Genomic DNA, 20054 nt, shown 5'->3' on the forward strand with positions numbered 1-20054 from the left:
TTCATTGTATTTTTGTATTTTAAGTTGCGAATTTTAGGGTTAATGTGAATCGGGAAACTTGCAAGTACTTCCGTTTATTGCCAGCTCATAAATAAGCATTGCAAATTTCTGCTTCCGCCTTTCCAGTAAACTATTACAACAAAAAATTACATAATATATACTATTTTGTCCACACTTTGAACTTAATCATCTGTCATATGTCATATTTACATACATGTCACGCGATAATTAATCCGAATACTATGATGATATATGCGTTAATTATATCTTTCATATTTAAAGCCTTTGTCTTTATTTATTTTAACCTTCACTAAAATAGCGACAAGAATACTTCTCGACAAGTGCTTCAAGGACTAAGCTACTCACACACATTTAATAATTCGCGTTCACGCGTTTGCTAGCGCTGCTTATGCCTGGAAAGAAGCGTGGGCGCCCAAACTATTGATTAACTACAATTTATATTAGTTCAAGTTTGACGCACGCACAACCATGAACTTCCGTGACCTTTGGCGGTGTGTTGGTTTTCCTGTTTTTGCTTTTTTTTGTGTTCGCAAGGCTTTTAGGAAATAGCTCCATCGATTATCTGCACATGCATACATTACACTTTAACGATTCGAAACGAAATAAAAATATTTAAATGACATTAAGCTGGGAAATGAAATGGAATATCTAAGAAAAGAAATTATTTTAATTACATACTTATAGAATTTGTATTCGTCTTCTTCTTCAGTCGCAATGCTTGTTTCTAAACTTTTCGATGTCAGCCCACGACCATACGGCGATAACTGTTTGTTACACGATATTTACTTTGGGACTTATAAAGTATAACGATGCTATTTATTTAGAGTATTTTTATTTTCCACAAGAATATCGATTGATTTAACATACCCACAGAGAAACTAATCTAGCGGCGTCAAATCACATGATCTTGGCGACCATTTGTCTCGAGATTAACGAGCGCCAAACTTTGCACGCAATGTGTCCATGCTTAGGCCGGAAACATGAGGCGCGTCTTATTGCAAAAAGACATCGTCCGCGTCGATTTCAATAAATTCCGGTAAAAAGTCAGACATTATCGGGTTACAACGCTTGATATTGTTAGTAACAGAATTTCTTGATTCATTTCAAAAGCAATAAGGCTCGATGATGCTGTCATTCCACAATCCGCACCAAACGGTTAATTTTTTGGATACAATTGCATTCTCTTTCATTTACGTGGCGGGTCCCAAACTCAACGCACAACCCTGGGAATGGGGAAAAATACTCTTGTAGAACCCCCGAGGTGATCTAGTGGCTGATGCCCAGAGCATAATAAAATTATGGAGGGAACACTTATCCAGCCTGCTGAATGGCGGTGAAAGCGTAACTCCAAGGCATGGCGAACCCGATTCCCTAATCGATGACGATGAAGCAGACGTTCCATTGCCCGACCATGAAGAAGTTCAAAAAGTAATTAGCCGTCTGTAGAACAACAAAGCGGCGGGGGCCGATGGATTGCCGGTCGAGCTATTCAAACACGGCGGCGAAGAACTGATATGGAGCATGCATCAGCTTCTTTGTAAAATATGGTCGGACGAAAGCATGCCCGACGATTAGAACTTAAGTGTGCTCTACCCAATGCACAAAAAGGGCTACTTTTAACAGCACAAAAAGGAGCTGGTTTTATGCCACTATGTCTGAATTCGATATCCCCAGAATACTAATACGTAAACTGACGTTGAGCAACACCAAAAGCTCCGTCAGGACCGGGAAAAACCTTCCCGAGCCGTTCGATACCAAACGAGGTTTCAGACAAGGCGACTCCCTATCGTGTGACTTCTTCAACCTGCTGCTGGAGAAAATAATTCGAGCTGCATTTCTGAATCGAGCAGGTACAATCTTTTATAAGAGTGTACAGCTGCTGACGTACGCCGATGATATTGATACTATTGGTCTCAACAATCGTGCCGTTAGTTCTGCTTTCTCTAAAATGGATAAGGAAGCGAAGCAAATGGGTCTGGTAGTGCATGAGGGCAAGACGAAATATCTCCTGTCATCAAACAAACAACAGATCGTCGCACTCACGACTTGGTTCCCACGTCACTGTTGTAATCTTGGCCAAGAAGAGAATTGCTTTTCCCAAACTGCACGGGATTTGACTCACCTCAATGGCGAAAATTTTGCTTTTTGACAAAGCCATTAAGCCAGAAATGAGCCACATCTCAAAAGACCGCGTTTTGCGCGAAGAGCTTTTAGAGCAGCGACAGAAGCACGTGATTTTGCGAAATGTGACATGATGAAATGGCAAACCTTACTTAAAACACTGAAAAATTTTACGCAAATCCATAGACAAGCATAGCCGTCATGAGCTGTCAAAATCACGTCATCCCTATTGGTAGACGCAGTATACCAATTGATACTTTAAAATGAGTTCAAATTGTTAAAAGGTCTTAGCAACAAACGACCGGCGAACTGTTCAAATTGCGCGGTGATTAAAAAAAAATACGAAACAGAGACAACTTTGTATCACGTTGAGTAAATACCAAAACTCAAAGTAAAGAACTGCTGATGGAAGTCACCACAAGTCATGAATTTCAGTAGAATTCACGCAACACCAACACGGCATTCGTAAGCAAACAACCAACATGCGTGCCATCCTCAAAAAAATGCAAATACAAATACACAACCATATCCACAATCAACGAAATAGACCGACAACTTTTATGTACAAGATGAGAAAAGGATATGTCGTTTTGTCCAGTAAAAAGTTAAAAAGACTGTATGAAAAAAATCATGAATGAAATCGGGGAATACTTGAAGATTTAGACGTTTTTTGGTAACGCCAGTACTGGCCATCTCCGCCAATGACAAGTTGACTTCTCGAGCAGCAGGAAGACGTCGGAGTTTAGGCGGCAGTGACGCGACGCGTCGACACTATAGATATACACACATATGTATATATGTACATAGAGTAGAAAAAACTTAAAAGCTGTATGTACAAGCGAATTGGTAGACATGTCTGTCCACGATAATGCACTCTCGCAGCATTGCAAACTCGAATTCGCGCGAGTCGGCTTATAAGCGGAGAGTTCGCCAAATCTGGTTTCGCTTGTTTTTATTGATGCTGTTTCCTTTACCAAATTCAGGTTCCAGTATTCAACGTTGCCGTAGTTACACGCACAAACACACACAGTAAAATATTGTCGGTTTCTTTACGGGCGCATGCGCACCTATGCCTCTTGCCAGCAGTGCCTTTTACAGCGAATGCAGCTTCATTGTTAACGTGGGCTCCATGTCTTGGTTTTTTTTTTTTATTTGGTGCCGTTCGCGCCTTTTACTTTTTTGGCTCACTACTTCCGAAAATGTAAGAAAAAATGAAATAAAAGTGTTTTACCGATGCATTCAAATGATCACATTCTGTTTTTGTTCTTTTTGAGTTGCATAAAACTTGTTTTTGGCGCTCATGCGAGTGAAAAGTCCTTGCGGTACTATAAAGAACTGGAAGCTTGTTTTTGATTCGAGTGTGTTTATGCTTGCGTTTTTGAGCGCAGAACTCAAATATGGCCTTTGCGTCAAGCATTATCCTTATTAGCCGTATGCAGCGCACTTTGAGTGTAATTGCATATAAAGGGATTACATGTGTTTCCTCGGGTAAAAAACAGGCTTTTTTCAAAAAATTTTTTCGCATATAAAAAATTAAATATTTTATTAGAATTTTTTATTGTTACAAACATACACTATTAACAAAGAAATTCTGAAATTTTTGGAAAAATATTTTAAACTCGGCCATTGTGACGCCATTTCCGGTGACCCCTAGGAAAAAAGATGCGCCCGTGTTGGCAGGATAACTCCTTACAGGATCATCTAAAGTAAAAAAATATGTGTTTTAGTTTAAACTTTAACTTAGAACTTGGACTAAGGAAAAAAAAACTGAAAATTGGATTTTCGGTAGACTTATTTTACAAAAAAAAAATGGAAAATTTATATGAGTTTAAATAATTGTAATCGAAAAAAAATCCTTCGCCAAGTTTTTAATAATTGTATCTCAAAGGTAAAAGTGTAAAGTTTCATAAGGATCGGTTGAGTAGTTCTCGAGAAACCTTGCCAACACAGTTACGAGAAAAACGCCTTTAAAGATTGCTAGTGGCGTAGCTACAACTTCGGGCGCCCGGGGCCAAGGATGTTCTGCCGCCCCCTTTATCTACCTACCTACAAGTCATGAAGTGGTTCGAACAAAAGTGAATTTTTACAAAATACCTTCGATATTAAGTATATAATATTTAGGAACTAGAAGCCACGCAAATTCTGAAGTTCCAAAATTCTCACAATACGGTTTTTGAGGAAATTGATAGTAAATTTACAAGACATGTTATTAAAAGCCATAGAAAAAACCCATTTTCGCCCTATATCTTGTACACTTTTGACACAATTTGTAGGAATTTTTGCCCGAATTGGAGTTTTTAAATACTATTTTTGAAAATTTGGAGAAATAAAAGTATTTATTACATTCAAAGACAAAGCTAGAAAAGTGCATCTTTAAGTTCTATCACTATTTTTAAGAAAGATATAAGCCAAAAGATATAAGACAAATTCAAAGACTGAAGAGTATTCGAGTAAAAATTAATATTTTTCATTGTTATTCAGATTATTACATTGTGAGTGTACAACAATCTTTGATAATAAATTTTGTAAAAAAATTTGTGGAAGTATTTTTCTGAATATTAAAAAACAGCGAAGATCGTTTTGCCGCCCCCCAAGCCGTTGCGCCCGAAATTGAGTGTTTCATTGATAACGATCCACTACTTCAAATTACATACATATACATACATAAGTACATATGCCTAACATTTTAACGTTCTGCTGTAAGATATAACACAGTTTTAACCAATATTTAAATTTTGTTGCTCTCATGTTTCATTTCATTATTTGTTTCATTCTTTCCTCTGTAAATTTCCGAAAATGTTGTTACGTTATTTTGCATTTTAGATGACGATATGTGTGTATGAGACCTGTTCTTTTTCTTCACAGTTGTTTTTTTGTTTTGTACCCTTAACAGGATCATTATGTTTGTACATTCATCATTTGTCGGAACCGCCGATATCGAACAACTAAGGCATATAGCTGTCATACAAACTGAACGATTAAATTTAAGTTTTTGTATGAAAAACAATAAGAAAAAACGAGATATCTTTAAGATTTATCATTGCTATGATTTATTGTTCAAAACAACGGTACAGTCTCCGAAGATTTTGTTCAGATGGGACCGCTATAGTGGCTTCGGTTCAGCTGAAGTTAACGTTTTTTCTTTTTTTTTTAAACTTATTTGGACACTATTTATTCGTTCCCGTCGAACTTTCCACTTACCTATTTCTTCACTAAAGATATTCACTGCAAATCGAAAAGATAGATCCTAAGCTGCTCGTGTCTAAAGAGAGCAAGATGTTTCATTAATCAGTAATAATGTACAGATTACGAATATCTGTGATTGTTCTCCCAAAACTTGAAAAAACACTAAGCGGGAAGCGCGTTTAGAGATAAATAAAGAAACGTCAGCACAAGGTCGGCTTTGGGGTTCGATATCTCGTAAGCGAATATGATTTTAATAGCACATTTATATAGCATATTTCTAGTTATGTCTACATTAGAAATATACAAATAAAAAGTTGTTTTTTCACGCCCATAAAAAAAATTACTAGTTAAATCAAATAATATGTTAGTGTAAAAATATTTTTCAATATATGACAATTTTCTTTCATGTACGAATTGCATTTGCCCATATCTACAAGTCTAAATGTGCAAAAAACCACTAGAATTTATATTTTTTATTACATCTGCTTCTTCTTCATTGGCCTAGACATCGCTCGCGCTGTTATAGCGGAGTTTACAACAGCGCCAGTCGTACTTCCTTTTTGCTGTTTGGCGCTAATTGGAGATTCCAAGTGTCCTTTTCCACCTGGTATTTCCAACGGAGTGGAGGTCTTCCTCTTCTTCTGCTTCCCCAGGCGGATACTACGTCGAATACTCTCAGAGCTGGAGTGTTTTCATGCATTCGAATGACATGACCTAGCCATCGTAGCCATTGTCTCTTAATTCGCTGAACTATGTCAATGTCCTGTTGTATCTCATATAGCTCATCGTTCCATCGACTGCGGTATGCCAATGCGCATAGGACCATAAATCTCATCAAGTCGCGAATGCGACTTCTGTTTGTTTGGTGACTAGAGATATTTCGTCTTGCGCTCGTTCACAACCAGACCCATATGCTTCGCTTCCTTCTCCAGTTTTGAAAAAGCAGAACTAACGGCACGGTTGTTGAGTTCAATGATATCAATATCATCGGCGTACGCCAGTAGCTGTACACTCTTATAGAAATGCTTTCTCTATTTAGCTCTGCAGCTCATATTATTTTCTCCAGCAATAGATTGAAGAAGTCACACGATAGGGAGTCTTCTTGTCTGAAACCTCGCTTGGTATCGAACGATTCAGAGAGGTCCTTCTCGATCCTGACGGAGCTTTTGGGATACCAAAATCAGACATAGCGGCAAAAAGGCACTTCCTTTTCATGCTGTCGAAGGTGGGTTTAAAATCGGCGAAGAAGTGTCCATTTCCCTTTCACGGGTCTTTTCCAAGATTTGGCGCATGGTGAAAATCTGGTCGATTGTAGATTGTCCAGTTCTAAAGCCACACTGATAAGGTCCAATCCGTTTTTTGACGATGGGCTTTAATTTTCCATACAGTACATTCAATAGAACCTTATATGCGATGTTGAGTAGGCTTATCCCACGGTAGTTGGTGCAGATTGTGGGGTCTCCTTTTTTGTAGACTTGACAAAGCATACTTAAATACCAATCGTCGGGCATGCTTTCGTACGACCATATTTTACAAAGAAGCTGATGCATGCCACTTATCAGTTTTCGCCTCCGTGTTTGAATAGCTCGACCGGCAATCCATCGGCCCCCGCCGCTTTGTTGTTCTTCAGAGGGGTAATTGCTATTCGAACTTCTTCATGGTCGGGCAATGGAACGTCTGCTTCATCTTCATCGATTGGGGAATCGGGTTCAACATCTCCTGGTGTTAAGCTTTCATTGTCGTTCAGCAGGCTGGAGAAATGTTCCCTCCATAATTGCAGTATGCTCGGACATAAGTCACTAGATCACTTTTGGGGTTTCTACAAGAGTATGCTCCGGTCTTGAAACCACCGTATCTTTTCGTTGAATCTTTAAGCATTACCCCTGTCGGCCAGCTTGTCAAGCTCTTCCTACTCACGCATTTCGGCCTCTCTATTTTCTTGTCTGCAAATGCAGGCATGTACAACCTTTTATTTTGCGTGGTTTCAAAATACCCGCAAATTTATCTCTTTGCACCCTTCTGTTGAGAAATCTGAATTTATTGCTGGGTGTGCAATTTCATAAGAGTGCACATTGCATTATATGAACACACATTTATAATATTTCCTATTTAATGTCGCATGTGTGTTTTTGTTAGTGCAAAAGGCGGGAAATGAATGTGAATTGCTTGACACTGCAACGCCTCCACCATAACGCATGTCCCCATGTGACAGAGTGACTCTTTAGCAGCAAGAACCGCAAGCAAAGGCTTGGCAGCAGGAAACGACAATGAGGGCGGACACTCTTGGAAAGTATTTCCACACTTCAGATTGGCCTACAAAAGGAATGTTATGTAATAATAAAAGGAAAAGTTAGTGCTGGACCAAAATGAAATGAAATTTATTGTGCGAACAGTGCAAAATACAGTGGGCGTTCAATGAAATAGAAACACTAATTTACATTTTGAATTTAAAACGCTCAATGACTGCAGAAAAAAATGTTGTGACAGTTTCTAAGAGGCACCACTCGTGTCTGCCCTTTAATGGAGTTACTACTCGTACCCCTAGAAAATTAAATATAAATAGTTGAAAATTGTTATTCTTTTATTTTACATAAAAAATGTTCTTTGATACATACGTACAATGCCGAAGCTCGAAGTAAAGCTTCCTGTTTAACTAATCGTTCGGCCCGAACCTACAAGTAAAGCTTCCCTCATAACAAATTGTTCGTAGGCGTCTACAAACTACTCGTATCTTACTAGTTCCACTTCATTGCTCACCAGCTGTAGCTGCGCATACCTTCAAAGCAACTTACACACTTACGTTAACGTAATTTCATACTTAAACGAAGTGGCATGCGGCGTCGGGTTGCATTTGAACCTGTACTCTATTGTGCAAGTACAATGCTGCTCGAGCTTTTGGCTTAAGCGCTCGTTCGCTTGCCATAGTGAAAATATTTAATGAACAGCAACATTCCTTTATACCGACATATGTGTATATGTATGTCGATGGCATCAAGGTCACATGCCGACACTTAATATTCATGATAAAGGAGTGAACAATTTGGCATGGAATTCATGAAATTGAAAGTGTAATGTAGAACGGTGAGAGGGATGGCTGCGCTAAAGTATTTTCAATGTCGCCATTTCGGGTGTTATTAGCCCGACGGAAGTGTCAATGTCAATTGACGGAGATTTGCAATTTTTTGAAATTGATTCAGTGATTTGAAAGGACCAAGTCACGTACTTACATTTAATGGGCTATTACAATAAAATTTTTATGTATGTTGTTTGTGGGCAAATGGTGCTAAAAGGTTTGAAAAGTCTACTATGTGCACTTCATGGCGCATATTCGGTTTATGGAGTAATTGATAGTTCGGTCGGGTGGCATAGTGCTTTGAGAAGATTTAAAACGCTTTGTAATCAAAATTAAAATGTGCTTTCCTTCGAGTCATTTCAAACTAAAGGTCTTAACCGAAAATAATTTGAAAACGCAAGTGAATTATTTAAAGTGTGGCAAACTAAATCTTGGCAGTTGCACTTAACTATAAATACTGGTTTGCGGTAAGCAGGCTCTAAGTGACCATTCTTCGGTAGATACCATCATGAATATTGTTCTTTCCCATCTTATGCCAAAGGGTATAAAAAGATCTTTATCTTGATTATGATCGGTCAGTTTGTATGGCAGCTAAGTGCTTTAGTGGTCCAATCTGAAGGATATATTTGAAGATTGCAGCCTTATCTTGGGCAATAATCTACTTCAAGTTTTGGTGAGACATTTTGTAAAATAGAAAAATTTTCCTGGAGAAAAAAGGACGTCAGCAAAATTTCAGACCGATTTCTCAAAAACTGAGCGACTAGTACAGACGGGCAGACAAACGGACTTACAATTACCGGTGTGTTTAACGTGGATACCTGTTGTCGACAGTCTTAGCCGACTGCGCCTAAAAGCACAGCGGATCCCACCAATGCGTTGATAAGCGCCCTGAAAATTCCAGACATTTTTCAGTACCAATTGGCAGTGTGCAATGGACACACTAACCACCTTAGTAGGGTTCGACGCCCATCTAAAACATCTGCCGTACTTTGGGTCCGGCACCCGGTTGGAATCAACTCCACATTGAATTGACAAAATTTCAGTTCTTCCCGCATTTGGGTATTAACCACAACCACCATGATACTCCCCGAAAGGTCGTGCTTTATGAACAGGTTGTAGTGAACTAAAAAGGCTCCTGCTCCCCAAGGTCTCTCAGGGCAGACCTCGTAGCCGAAACTCCAACCAGTTGAGCTTCCATACTGCTCTGAAATGGTGACCAGGAGTCGCTAATCCTAATCGTTAATCGCGACGCATTCGCATCCAGCCCTAGGATAAATACGCTACTACTCGGAAGTAGTGGTAGCCAGGCTCTAGGGCTCACTAAATTTTTAGTCTAGTGACAATCATACTGGATCTCCTCTCACTGAAATTTTGTGAAGAATCCACAACTACTAGTGACAATCATCCCAAGGTCGTTGAAGAACCCATAACTGAATCAACCAGTGGTGGTGGTAAGGCAATATCATACTGGCGGTGGGAGTCATACAACCTCCCAACTCACACATCACGGTATACGATTCCTGGCAGTTGAACTGTATAATCCCTCCAATCTGTGTCTGGTGAGGGCGCTCAAAAATGTCTCAGTATTTTGGGTAGACAGCTGACATCTTAAGATGCCCAGCTTGTAGACCCTTTAATGCGGAGTCGCGACAATGGGGTGCACTGAGAATCACTTAATGTAGCACCTATCGGTCGCTTTCTCCCTCTCAAGTACCCCCTTAATCTACCCAATTTCGCGGATCCTAACACCCAGTCAAGTTGCTGGCCCTTTACTGCTGACCACGACCGACCGACCAGGTCGCTTGCAATCGCTTTCAGCACAGGTTATACATTTACATATGTATGTATATACTTTAAGAGTATCCGACGTTTCCTTCTGCATATTACAAACTTCGTGCAAACTTAATTTACTTTGTTCAGCAACTACTATATCCCATGCGATTTTTCCCAAAAACATATTAATTAGTTATTCATCATTAAATTATTATCAAATATTGTCATTAATACAAAATTAACAGAAATCTCTAATTATGTTTTATATAAATACATACATATCTTCTCACGAATCTTTCCAGTTTGAAGAGGTCATGAGACAAACTCATACAAATACGAGTACTACACACATTTGTGCCGTTATTAATTGCTCTAGCTAATGAAATTTCCATAAAGCTGTCAACATGACGTAGTACTGAGCGTCCGATAAATAACCGTAAAATTACGCCAATTTGGATCGACTCCAAATAAAAAAATACAAATTTTCCCGAATGAAACTGTGATAGTGGCAATAAAATATACTTGAGACTGCAATTGCAAATAACAACAGCAACAAAATGCAGTCGGAGCGAAAACAGCAAATTGCACTTATTGCCGCCATATCCCTAATATTTATGCTCAATTTGTTGCTGACGACAGCTGCGGCCAAAGAGAATATTCCAACCACGAGCATATACGCAAATGAGGATTTGCGAGATGAATATAAAACAAATGAGCGTCATAGCCAACAAAATCGGAAACATCAACACCATCAGCAGCAGCGACGACAGCAGCAACATCATCGCCGGCATGAGCTGCACGAACGCGAAAAGCGTGAAGGGGACCAGGTTGGGCAGACATATGATGGCCCGGATAGAGCGAATCAACATCGTACACATCAACATCAGCACCAACAACATACGCAACATCATCATCAACCGCAGCAGCACTCTCGTCAATATCGCCAGCATCGTGGCCACACACAAAATCCCGCGGTTGGTGGCTACGCCGCAAGTTACCTCAGCGGTAGTTATCCTGCATCGTTCTCATCCGATGCTTCGTCGGCAGCGCACTCCAAACGGTACTCACGTGACTCGCGTGACTCGTCGGCATTTCCGGCACGTGAACGTAAGCCTAACATTATTCTAATACTCACCGATGACCAGGACGTCGAGTTGGGTTCATTGAATTTTATGCCGCGTACACTGCGTTGGCTACGAGATGGCGGTACAGAATTCCGTCACGCCTACACCACCACGCCAATGTGCTGTCCGGCGCGCTCATCACTGCTAACCGGCATGTACGTGCACAATCACATGGTCTTCACCAATAATGACAACTGCTCGAGTCCACAATGGCAGGCCACGCACGAAACTCGCTCCTTTGCCACATATCTCTCGAATGCCGGCTATCGCACAGGGTATTTTGGCAAGTACCTGAACAAATACAATGGATCGTACATACCACCAGGCTGGCGGGAATGGGGTGGTCTCATTATGAACTCCAAATATTATAATTACAGCATCAATATGAACGGACAGAAGATCAAGCATGGATTCGAGTACGCAAAGGTGAGTGTACACGATTTTGTAAATAGCCAATTATCTCTCGAATTATTCAGTTTAATACGACGTACACATTTCTTGTGGTTTGGGTACTCTAAAGGCTAATCTGTCATTTCAATAACAATTAATTGTCCTATCCAAATTTGTCAAGTGTTCGGTATCTTCTGACTACCGCCAAAATTACTCGTCGACTGAAACTTATAAAACACTAAACCGATTTTTAATCAATTTGCATTATTTTATCTGATATTCTTCAATAATTTCTCAACCCTCTTAGGACTATTATCCAGATTTGATAGCGAATGACTCAATCGCATTTTTACGATCATCGAAACAACAAAACCAAAGAAAACCTGTGATGTTGACTATGAGTTTTCCGGCGCCACATGGGCCCGAAGACTCAGCGCCACAATATAGCCATCTCTTCTTCAACGTAACGACACATCAGTGAGTTCAATTGTCTCTATTAGATTTACGTATTCTTGAAATTATTAATTCTTGTTACACGAATAGCACACCATCTTATGACCACGCGCCCAATCCGGACAAACAGTGGATACTACGCGTTACTCAACCAATGGAACCAGTTCATAAACGTTTCACGAATCTATTGATGACAAAGCGACTACAAACCTTACAGAGTGTAGATGTTGCTGTTGAACGTGTCTGCAATGAACTCAAAGCCTTAGGTGAACTTGATAATACATATATTATCTATACCTCCGATCATGGTTATCATTTGGGTCAGTTCGGTTTGATAAAGGGTAAAAGCTTCCCATTTGAGTTTGACGTGCGTGTACCTTTCCTTATACGTGGACCAGGTATACAGCCAGCAAGAGTGTGAGTTTTAATTAATGAACTGGCAGTTATGCAATTACTTATCACACCTTTTCGCAGTGTGGACGAAATCGTCTTGAATGTGGATTTAGCGCCCACTTTCCTAGATATCGGTGGCGTTTCAACGCCTCAGCATATGGATGGGCGCAGCATTTTGCCACTGCTTTTCAGCAGACAGCGTAATGTACGCGAACAGTGGCCAGATACATTTTTAATTGAGAGCTCCGGCCGGCGTGAGACACCCGAACAAATTGCGGAATCTCGTTTACGACTACAAGCCGATCGCCAGAATATGAGGCTAGCGAATAGCACATTTATAAACGAGTCGCCGTTCAACGAGAGTACAACAGCAAGATCGTTAATAGATCTGATCGATTTGGAATCACATGAAGATACCGAATTCGAAGAGGACGTGGGTTCAGAAGCGGAAATAGGTAATTAGAAATAGCTAAATCATATTTATACGAGTATATATATATATATATTTAATTATCGCTTATTACAGAAGGGAGAGTGGGCACGGAAATAGAAGATGATGCTGAAGATGATTTAGACACAGATACTGAGGATGACGTTTCTTCAGGTGTGGTAGATGAAGATATAGAAGAAGATGTAGAAGAGGAAACAGCTCAGGAAGAGGGTTTAGAGCAGGAACAACAAGATCAATTCGACAATAATCTACCAATGATGGCGCCATATATGACGAAAATGATGCGCTTGAACTCCGAATGCTCTGATCCGGCCTTGTTGGAAAATTGTCGCCCAGGACAGAAGTGGAAATGTGTGAACGAGGATGGTCGTTGGCGGAAACACAAGTGTAAATTTCATGTGAGTAACGAATGATATTGTACTTTTTGTACCTCTGTACTAGATGTCCACATAATTTTCGCTTCAGTCAGTTATGTAACATTTTTTGTCACAATTCAATATTATGAACTGATTTGTCATACTTTAGTTGCAGCTTCAGCATCATCTCGAAGAGATATCTAAATTTTCGAAGAAGGACACTAAACGTAATTGTGCTTGCTTTACTCCAGAGGGCGTTGTTTACACGAAAATCAAAACGAACCGCAATTACTTCGAAGGCGATCGTATTCGAAAAAGGTAAAGCTTAATTCGTGCCATTTTTAAGCTACAGGTTCAGGAAAGGAATAAGAATGAGTCAATTTAAATATAAAAAAATATTGAACCAATCGTTAGAATTCTTTAAAAACTTGTCGAACCCGATTGACCCTTCGTTTGAGTCTATTGAGGACTTCAACCTAAAACTTGGCGTTGACGGTTTGTCCAGGAGGCGCAAATTCATGGTGGGCGATGCCTTTGATGTCAAAAATGACAATGAGCATCGTTTTCACTTTGTATTTGCTTATTCTTCCGGTCTTCATCAGTGACCTCCTCCCGACCCTCCAAAAAAGCCTGGTGCCACCACCCCACTTCTTGCTAAAGCATCATCTGGGTAAGCCCGATTGATCATATCAAACGTCTCTGTGGCAGATTTACCGAGTTTCACACAGAACTTAATCGCGGAATGCATGCGAAAATGTTTATCCTGAATCTCCAGGTGCTCGGAGACAACTGTCCAGCCACTCGTTCATTAGCTTAGAACGCCCTCTACCGAATCCAGTCGGTAAAATCAGTACTATTACTTTCCGGACAAACCCTCTATACTATCGATTTAAATCCCTTACCTTGTAAAATGTAATGTGGAAAATAATTGATATTTAGAATTGGGAATTCTATTTTAATATATTCCGGACTCCAATTTTGTTTTGTTATTAGAAAAATTTTCGAGTAACATAATTTTCCTTCTTATCTGCTCACAGAACTCAAAATCAGTCAAGATTTTCACGTCGTAATAAACGCTCATTAGATGAACACTCTGATTCCAATGAAGTCTTCCACACCGAGCTGCCATACGAGATGGAAGAACTGCTCGATCTTCAAGACACACTTTCCACTGTAGAAGCACATTTGACGAAACCGAAGCGTATCAAACGCGAGCTAATGTCCAGCTTCTTCGAAACACCTTCTTCTTCCACTGACATCGTAAATGGCGGTGAAGGCGGAAAAGTGGGCCACAACTCATCGAACGATGCAATCTCCAAAGTTATACAGGAAATACAAAATACGCTCGAAACACTCGAATTAAAATTTATCGCACCAAATGACGCGCATCAACCTAATTCCACAACTACCTTGTCGGCATCTGGCTTCGTACGCAGTGGTAAGTTTCCCAAGGTGGGTGGTCGTGTGGGCACACGTTGTTACATTGAGTCGCAAACGGGCAAGGTCAACTGCTCCGATGTTATTTACGATGATGAAAAGACATGGCGCAAGTCACGCAATCAAATTGATATGCTAATCAAAGTGCTCAAGGACAAAATAACACATTTAAAGGATATTAAGAAGCAGATGCGCGAGAATAAACAACAACAACAGGGCCAACAGCAACAGCAACAGCAACAATTGCATTACAATTCAGGAAGGTATTGGGATAGAGACTATGCGCCACGCACAAGTGGTAGTGGTGTGAACAGACATCGCATGGAAGAGCAAGAGCACGGCGAGGAGTTGCCTTACAATATGTCGGATTACTTGGGGCGAAGGCAGAAAGCACGTCGCCGCAATGGTGGCGGCGGTGCTGGTGCCAACAGCAATAATAATTTCTATCAGCGTGGTGGCTTCAATCACCAAAACTACAATCACCGCACATACCAGCGACAACATTTGCCTGTCGGCAATGGTCGACGGCGCTACGATAAACCGTTGGAGGGACGCGAATTTGATATGAATTATTTTACACAAGAACAAATTGGTGTTGCAAATACATACAGCAATGATATTAACAATGATAATGGCAGTGGAGCTGGCACGAATGGTTATAGTGGTAAGAGTCCTTTTGGCAAAAGTCGCTTTCAGGGCCGCAATAGCAGTCAAAATGGCGGTCAGATGCAAACACAGCGACGACGTCGCCCTCAAACACCAAATGTAACGGTACCGCAAACAGTACACACACTGCAAACGCCAGCATCAGCGACGTCATCGTCGACAACGCGACCAACAACCATGCGAACAATGCACGGCATGCGAACTACAACAATCAACAGCAGAGACCGAGATTCAGTGGCGAACACTACAGCGACTAATGCCAAAACAACCATAAATGACGTAGCTACAACATCATCCACCACAATGACGCGTTTGCAGTGGTCAACAACAAATTCACCGTCAGATAGCAATGGCGTTTCCGGTAGCAGTGAGGGTAAGCTTGTAGCATTCATAATTAATTTTGTTTGCTTTGACTCCATTGACTTATTTTACATAGCGACCACTAAAGATCCACATGCGGACGAACAGTCGCTCAACAATGTTGGCCAAAAAGAAATCTTCACCGGCTTGGGCAGCGCGCACAACGCTGACCCATTTCAACAGCAAAAAGGCCAACCAGCCGAATGTTATTGTGAGCCGGATACACAGAGGTGCGTAGAATTCAGTTATAAATGCATTTTAATACAAAAATGTTTAACGAAAAACAATTCCACATTACAGTTATGTGGATTCAAAGGAAATTGCGCGCGAGGCACGTCGTAAGCTGAAAGAAGAGCGTCAGCGCAAAAAGGAACGGAAGCGCATTAAGAAGGCACGTCTGGAGAAGGAATGCCTTTCAGAGAAAATGAATTGTTTCTCCCATGACAATATGCATTGGCGTACGGCGCCACTTTGGAATGATAGTCCCTTCTGCTTCTGCATGAATGCCAACAACAATACTTATTCATGTGTGCGCACTATAAATGCAACACACAATTATTTATACTGTGAATTCACGACGGGCCTGATAACGTTTTACAATTTGAAAATTGGTGAGTTATAATGGCTTATATAACGAAAAATTAAAACTGTCATATAACTAGGGTTGCGAATTTATTAATTAAATAATGTTGGGTTAAAAATTAAATTTTCAGTTTGAATTAAATTTTCAATTTTTAATACTAAAATAGGTATTAGAAATTGAAAATCTAAATAAATATAAGAATTAAAAATAAATATTTAAAACTAAAATTTTCAATTCAAAAATTCACTTTTTAAACCAAAAAGTTGGTATTAAAATATATTATTTAATTGTTAATTGCAAATTGGAACTAAAAATTTAAAATTTAATTTTTAATCCCAAGATCAGAAAGAAAATAATTAATTATAATCGTTTTAATGTGTAATTTGCCAAACACTATTCTAGAGTATTGAATATGATGGCTCTGTACGCGCTTTAGTTCAAAATTGTAAGACAGCGCGAAAAATTGAAATTTCAAGACTTTTTTTACTTATAAAGTAAGGATTAACATTTTTTGGTTACTCCAGTATTTGTTAATATATTTTCTTAATGCTGTTTAGGCTCAAAAATATATATTTAATTTTTAAAGCCGGTACTTGGGATTACATACTTTTTCAAATCGGTATTGAGTATTTGGAATTGAAAATTAAAAATGATTTTTAATTAAGATTTTCGGGATTAAAAAATTAACCAAAAATAATTCAATTAAAATTCAATTGAATCCTAAGAATCATCTTGCAATTAGAATTGCAATCCTAACAAATATAACGGGTGATCCAAGTAGAGGTGCTTTTTTCAATAGCCTTTTTTTGACATATTTTTGAAGTTTTTTACGAAAATTCACGTTCTGAAAACCCACCCATCTAGAGAGACACAGTATTCATTATTGGATAATATTCGTCCGAATAGACCACGTCCAGCACGCAGTGTAGAAAATATAGCAGCCGTAGTTGAGAGTGTACCCGCAGACCGTGGAGAGTCGATTCGGTGCCGTTCGCAACAACTCGGCCTGACGTATGGAACGACTTAGCACATTTTACGTCGAGATCCTAAATTGAAAGCGTACGAAATACAGCTGTTGCAAGAACAAAAGCCGCTTGAAGCTCCCAAACGATATCGCTTTGTTGTATGGGCTCTTGAAAAGTTCCAAAAGGCCCATTTCTGGCTCAATAGGTATGTAAACAAGCAAAATTGCCGCATTTGGACAAAGAGCAACCTAAAGAGATTCAAGAGCTGTCATTTCATCCAGAAAAACAACGGTTTGGTGTAGTTTGTAGGCCGGTGGAATCATCGACCCATATTTCTTCAAAAATTATGCCGGTGAGAACATAACTGTCAATAGTGACCATTATCGCACCATGGCAACCGACTATTTGATGCCTACAATTGAAGCTTGTGATTTCGGCAACATTTGGTTTCAACAAGACGGCACCACTTCCCACACATCCCTTCAGTCAATGAATTTATTGAGAGAACACTTCGGTGAGCAGATAATTTCACGTTTTGGGCCGGTTGATTGGCCATCAAGATCATGTGATATCATATTGACACCTTTTCCTGTGGAGAGTATGTAAAGAATAAAGTCATAGACTTTTCGAACAATCCGGCGTCGATTCAGGCCTTGGAGAAAAACATTACCAGTGTCATTCGCCAGTTACCAGTCGAAATTTCGAACGAGTCATCGAAAATTGGACTCATTGGTCTCGGATGGACCATATGAGACGCAGCCGTGCCCAACATTTGAAAGAGATAATCTTCATAAAATAAAAGCCAAAGAATGCTCGTTCGAATCATAATAGACATTTCCATTAAATTTGAAGTTTCTGTATTTTTTCTTTAAAAAACTAGGGAATCTTGAAATGGATCACCCTTTAGTTGCTTCCAAAATGCTTTATTTTAATCAAACGTACTTTTTCTAACATAAAAAATATTGATTCAATAAAAATATATTTATTTTCAACCACATCGTTTCAGATCCCTTCGAAACACAAAATCGAGCATCAACACTAACAAACGAAGAGAAATCGTATATGCATGATACTTTGGAAAAGCTGAAAGGATGTCGCGGAAAAAGCTGTACAATCAAACGGCATCAAACCCAGCATCATCAACAGCAAAATGAAAGTGCGCTGCGCTCGGTGCAAAGGGGCACCAAACGAAAACAAGGTTAGCACATATTTAGCTTTTGAAAAATGGAAAGTTATCAAAATTAGATTAGAGGAAAGTTTGCTACTTTTCTGAAAAAAAAAACTAATGAGAGAGTTGAAATATATACGAATGTTGTATTTGACCAAAAATTTTCTTTGTTTTTATTTTATTTTTTTTTTTTTGGTTTTCCAATTTTATGTTATGTTTTGTAACTACTTCAAAACAATTAAAAATTGCAAACATTAATTTTTGTTTCAGGACTTGCCCAAAGTGCCTCGGGTGTCAGTTCATTTATTTCCAGTCGCTTAGACTATGACGAGCCTCTGGCAAAGCGAAGAAAACTATCAAAGTGAGTACCGTAATTTCACACCTATGAAAATGAGAAGAAATACAATGAAATTGAATTAACTTCGGAAACAGGTGGTCGACGCATACAAATTTGAAACGTAAGCCATGGAAGCAACAACATCACTACCATCGGCAGCAACAACAACAGCAGCTCTACTATCGGCAACAACATTTGCGTCATCATACCGGCAATGCTGAAGGCGAAGCACAAGCAGGCATGAGCGAGGCGGTTGATGCAATGGAGCCGGTGAAAACTTTGCGGCGTAATCGTTTCCACCAAGAAGTAAATAGTCCAACTATGCAACAACGACAACAGCAGCAGCAGCAAGCACAAAACGAAAAGAGTTTGCTAAGTAATGATGGCAGGCAAAGTGATAGCTCGGAGCGAAAATTGATTGCCAACCAAAAAGCAACGACAACGGTCAGCCCAGAGTCGGGGGAAGCGCAAACTTTTACCAAAGTTGTAGATGTTAATGATACTAAAGTGACAGCAACAGCAACAACGGCATCAACACTAGCGACTACAACAACAACAACAACCACACCCATACTTACAGCAGCAATATAAATTATGAAATCAAAATTGGCAGCATGGAGCATATCTATCGCATATCCCTAAACAACATACACCAACAGCATACATATATAGATTTATTGAGTTACTTACATATGATGTACGCTCAAAAGTAAATGAAGCTATTTATTTATATTATCGACACATTTTTTTCTAGCGTTCTTAACTCGTCTGATTTATCTTAAGGGATTATATGGGTTTCCTCGGGTAAAAAACAGACTTTTTTCAACAATTTTTTTATCATATAAAAAATTAAAAATTTTATTAAAATTTTTTTTCTTACAAACATACACAATTAACAAGGAAATTCTGAAATTTTTGGAAGCAAATATTTTAAATTCGGCCATGGCGACGCCATTTCCGGTGACCCTTAGGAAAAAAGATGCGACCGCGTTGGCAGGATAACTCCTTACAGGATCATCTAAAGTGAAAAAATACGTGTTTTATTTAAAACCTTAACCTAGAACTTGGACGAAGGTAAAAAACTGAAAATTTAGTTTCTAACAGACATTTTTACAAAAAAAAATGAAAATTTCCAAGTCAGAAATCTTGCCAACCGACTTGTTTGTGTACTCGAGAAAAACGCGTTTAAAGACGGCG

The 20054-nt window shown here is 39.4% G+C and overlaps 1 protein-coding gene across 5 annotated transcripts in view; it reads left to right on the forward strand.

The window, feature by feature from the left end:
- Positions 1–19571, forward strand: part of LOC126751424 (extracellular sulfatase SULF-1 homolog) — a 116947-nt gene extending 97376 nt beyond the window's left edge. For 4 of the 5 annotated variants that reach the window (XM_050461677.1, XM_050461676.1, XM_050461675.1 and 1 more), the window contains 12 exons: positions 10477–11724; positions 11996–12165; positions 12232–12558; positions 12616–12989; positions 13061–13383; positions 13511–13659; positions 14379–15817; positions 15881–16034; positions 16105–16415; positions 18359–18550; positions 18791–18881; positions 18953–19571. In XM_050461677.1, the coding sequence (XP_050317634.1) occupies positions 10732–11724; positions 11996–12165; positions 12232–12558; positions 12616–12989; positions 13061–13383; positions 13511–13659; positions 14379–15817; positions 15881–16034; positions 16105–16415; positions 18359–18550; positions 18791–18881; positions 18953–19448 (5019 nt within the window). In that variant the 5' untranslated portion in view covers positions 10477–10731 and the 3' untranslated portion in view covers positions 19449–19571. The remainder of the gene's footprint in view (positions 1–10476; positions 11725–11995; positions 12166–12231; positions 12559–12615; positions 12990–13060; positions 13384–13510; positions 13660–14378; positions 15818–15880; positions 16035–16104; positions 16416–18358; positions 18551–18790; positions 18882–18952) is intronic. The other variant, XM_050461679.1, reaches the window with a different exon arrangement.
- The last annotated feature ends 483 nt before the right edge of the window (positions 19572–20054 follow it).

The sequence above is a fragment of the Bactrocera neohumeralis genome, chromosome 2 (genome assembly GCF_024586455.1).
Source record: "Bactrocera neohumeralis isolate Rockhampton chromosome 2, APGP_CSIRO_Bneo_wtdbg2-racon-allhic-juicebox.fasta_v2, whole genome shotgun sequence".
Taxonomy (NCBI): Eukaryota; Metazoa; Arthropoda; class Insecta; order Diptera; family Tephritidae; genus Bactrocera; species Bactrocera neohumeralis.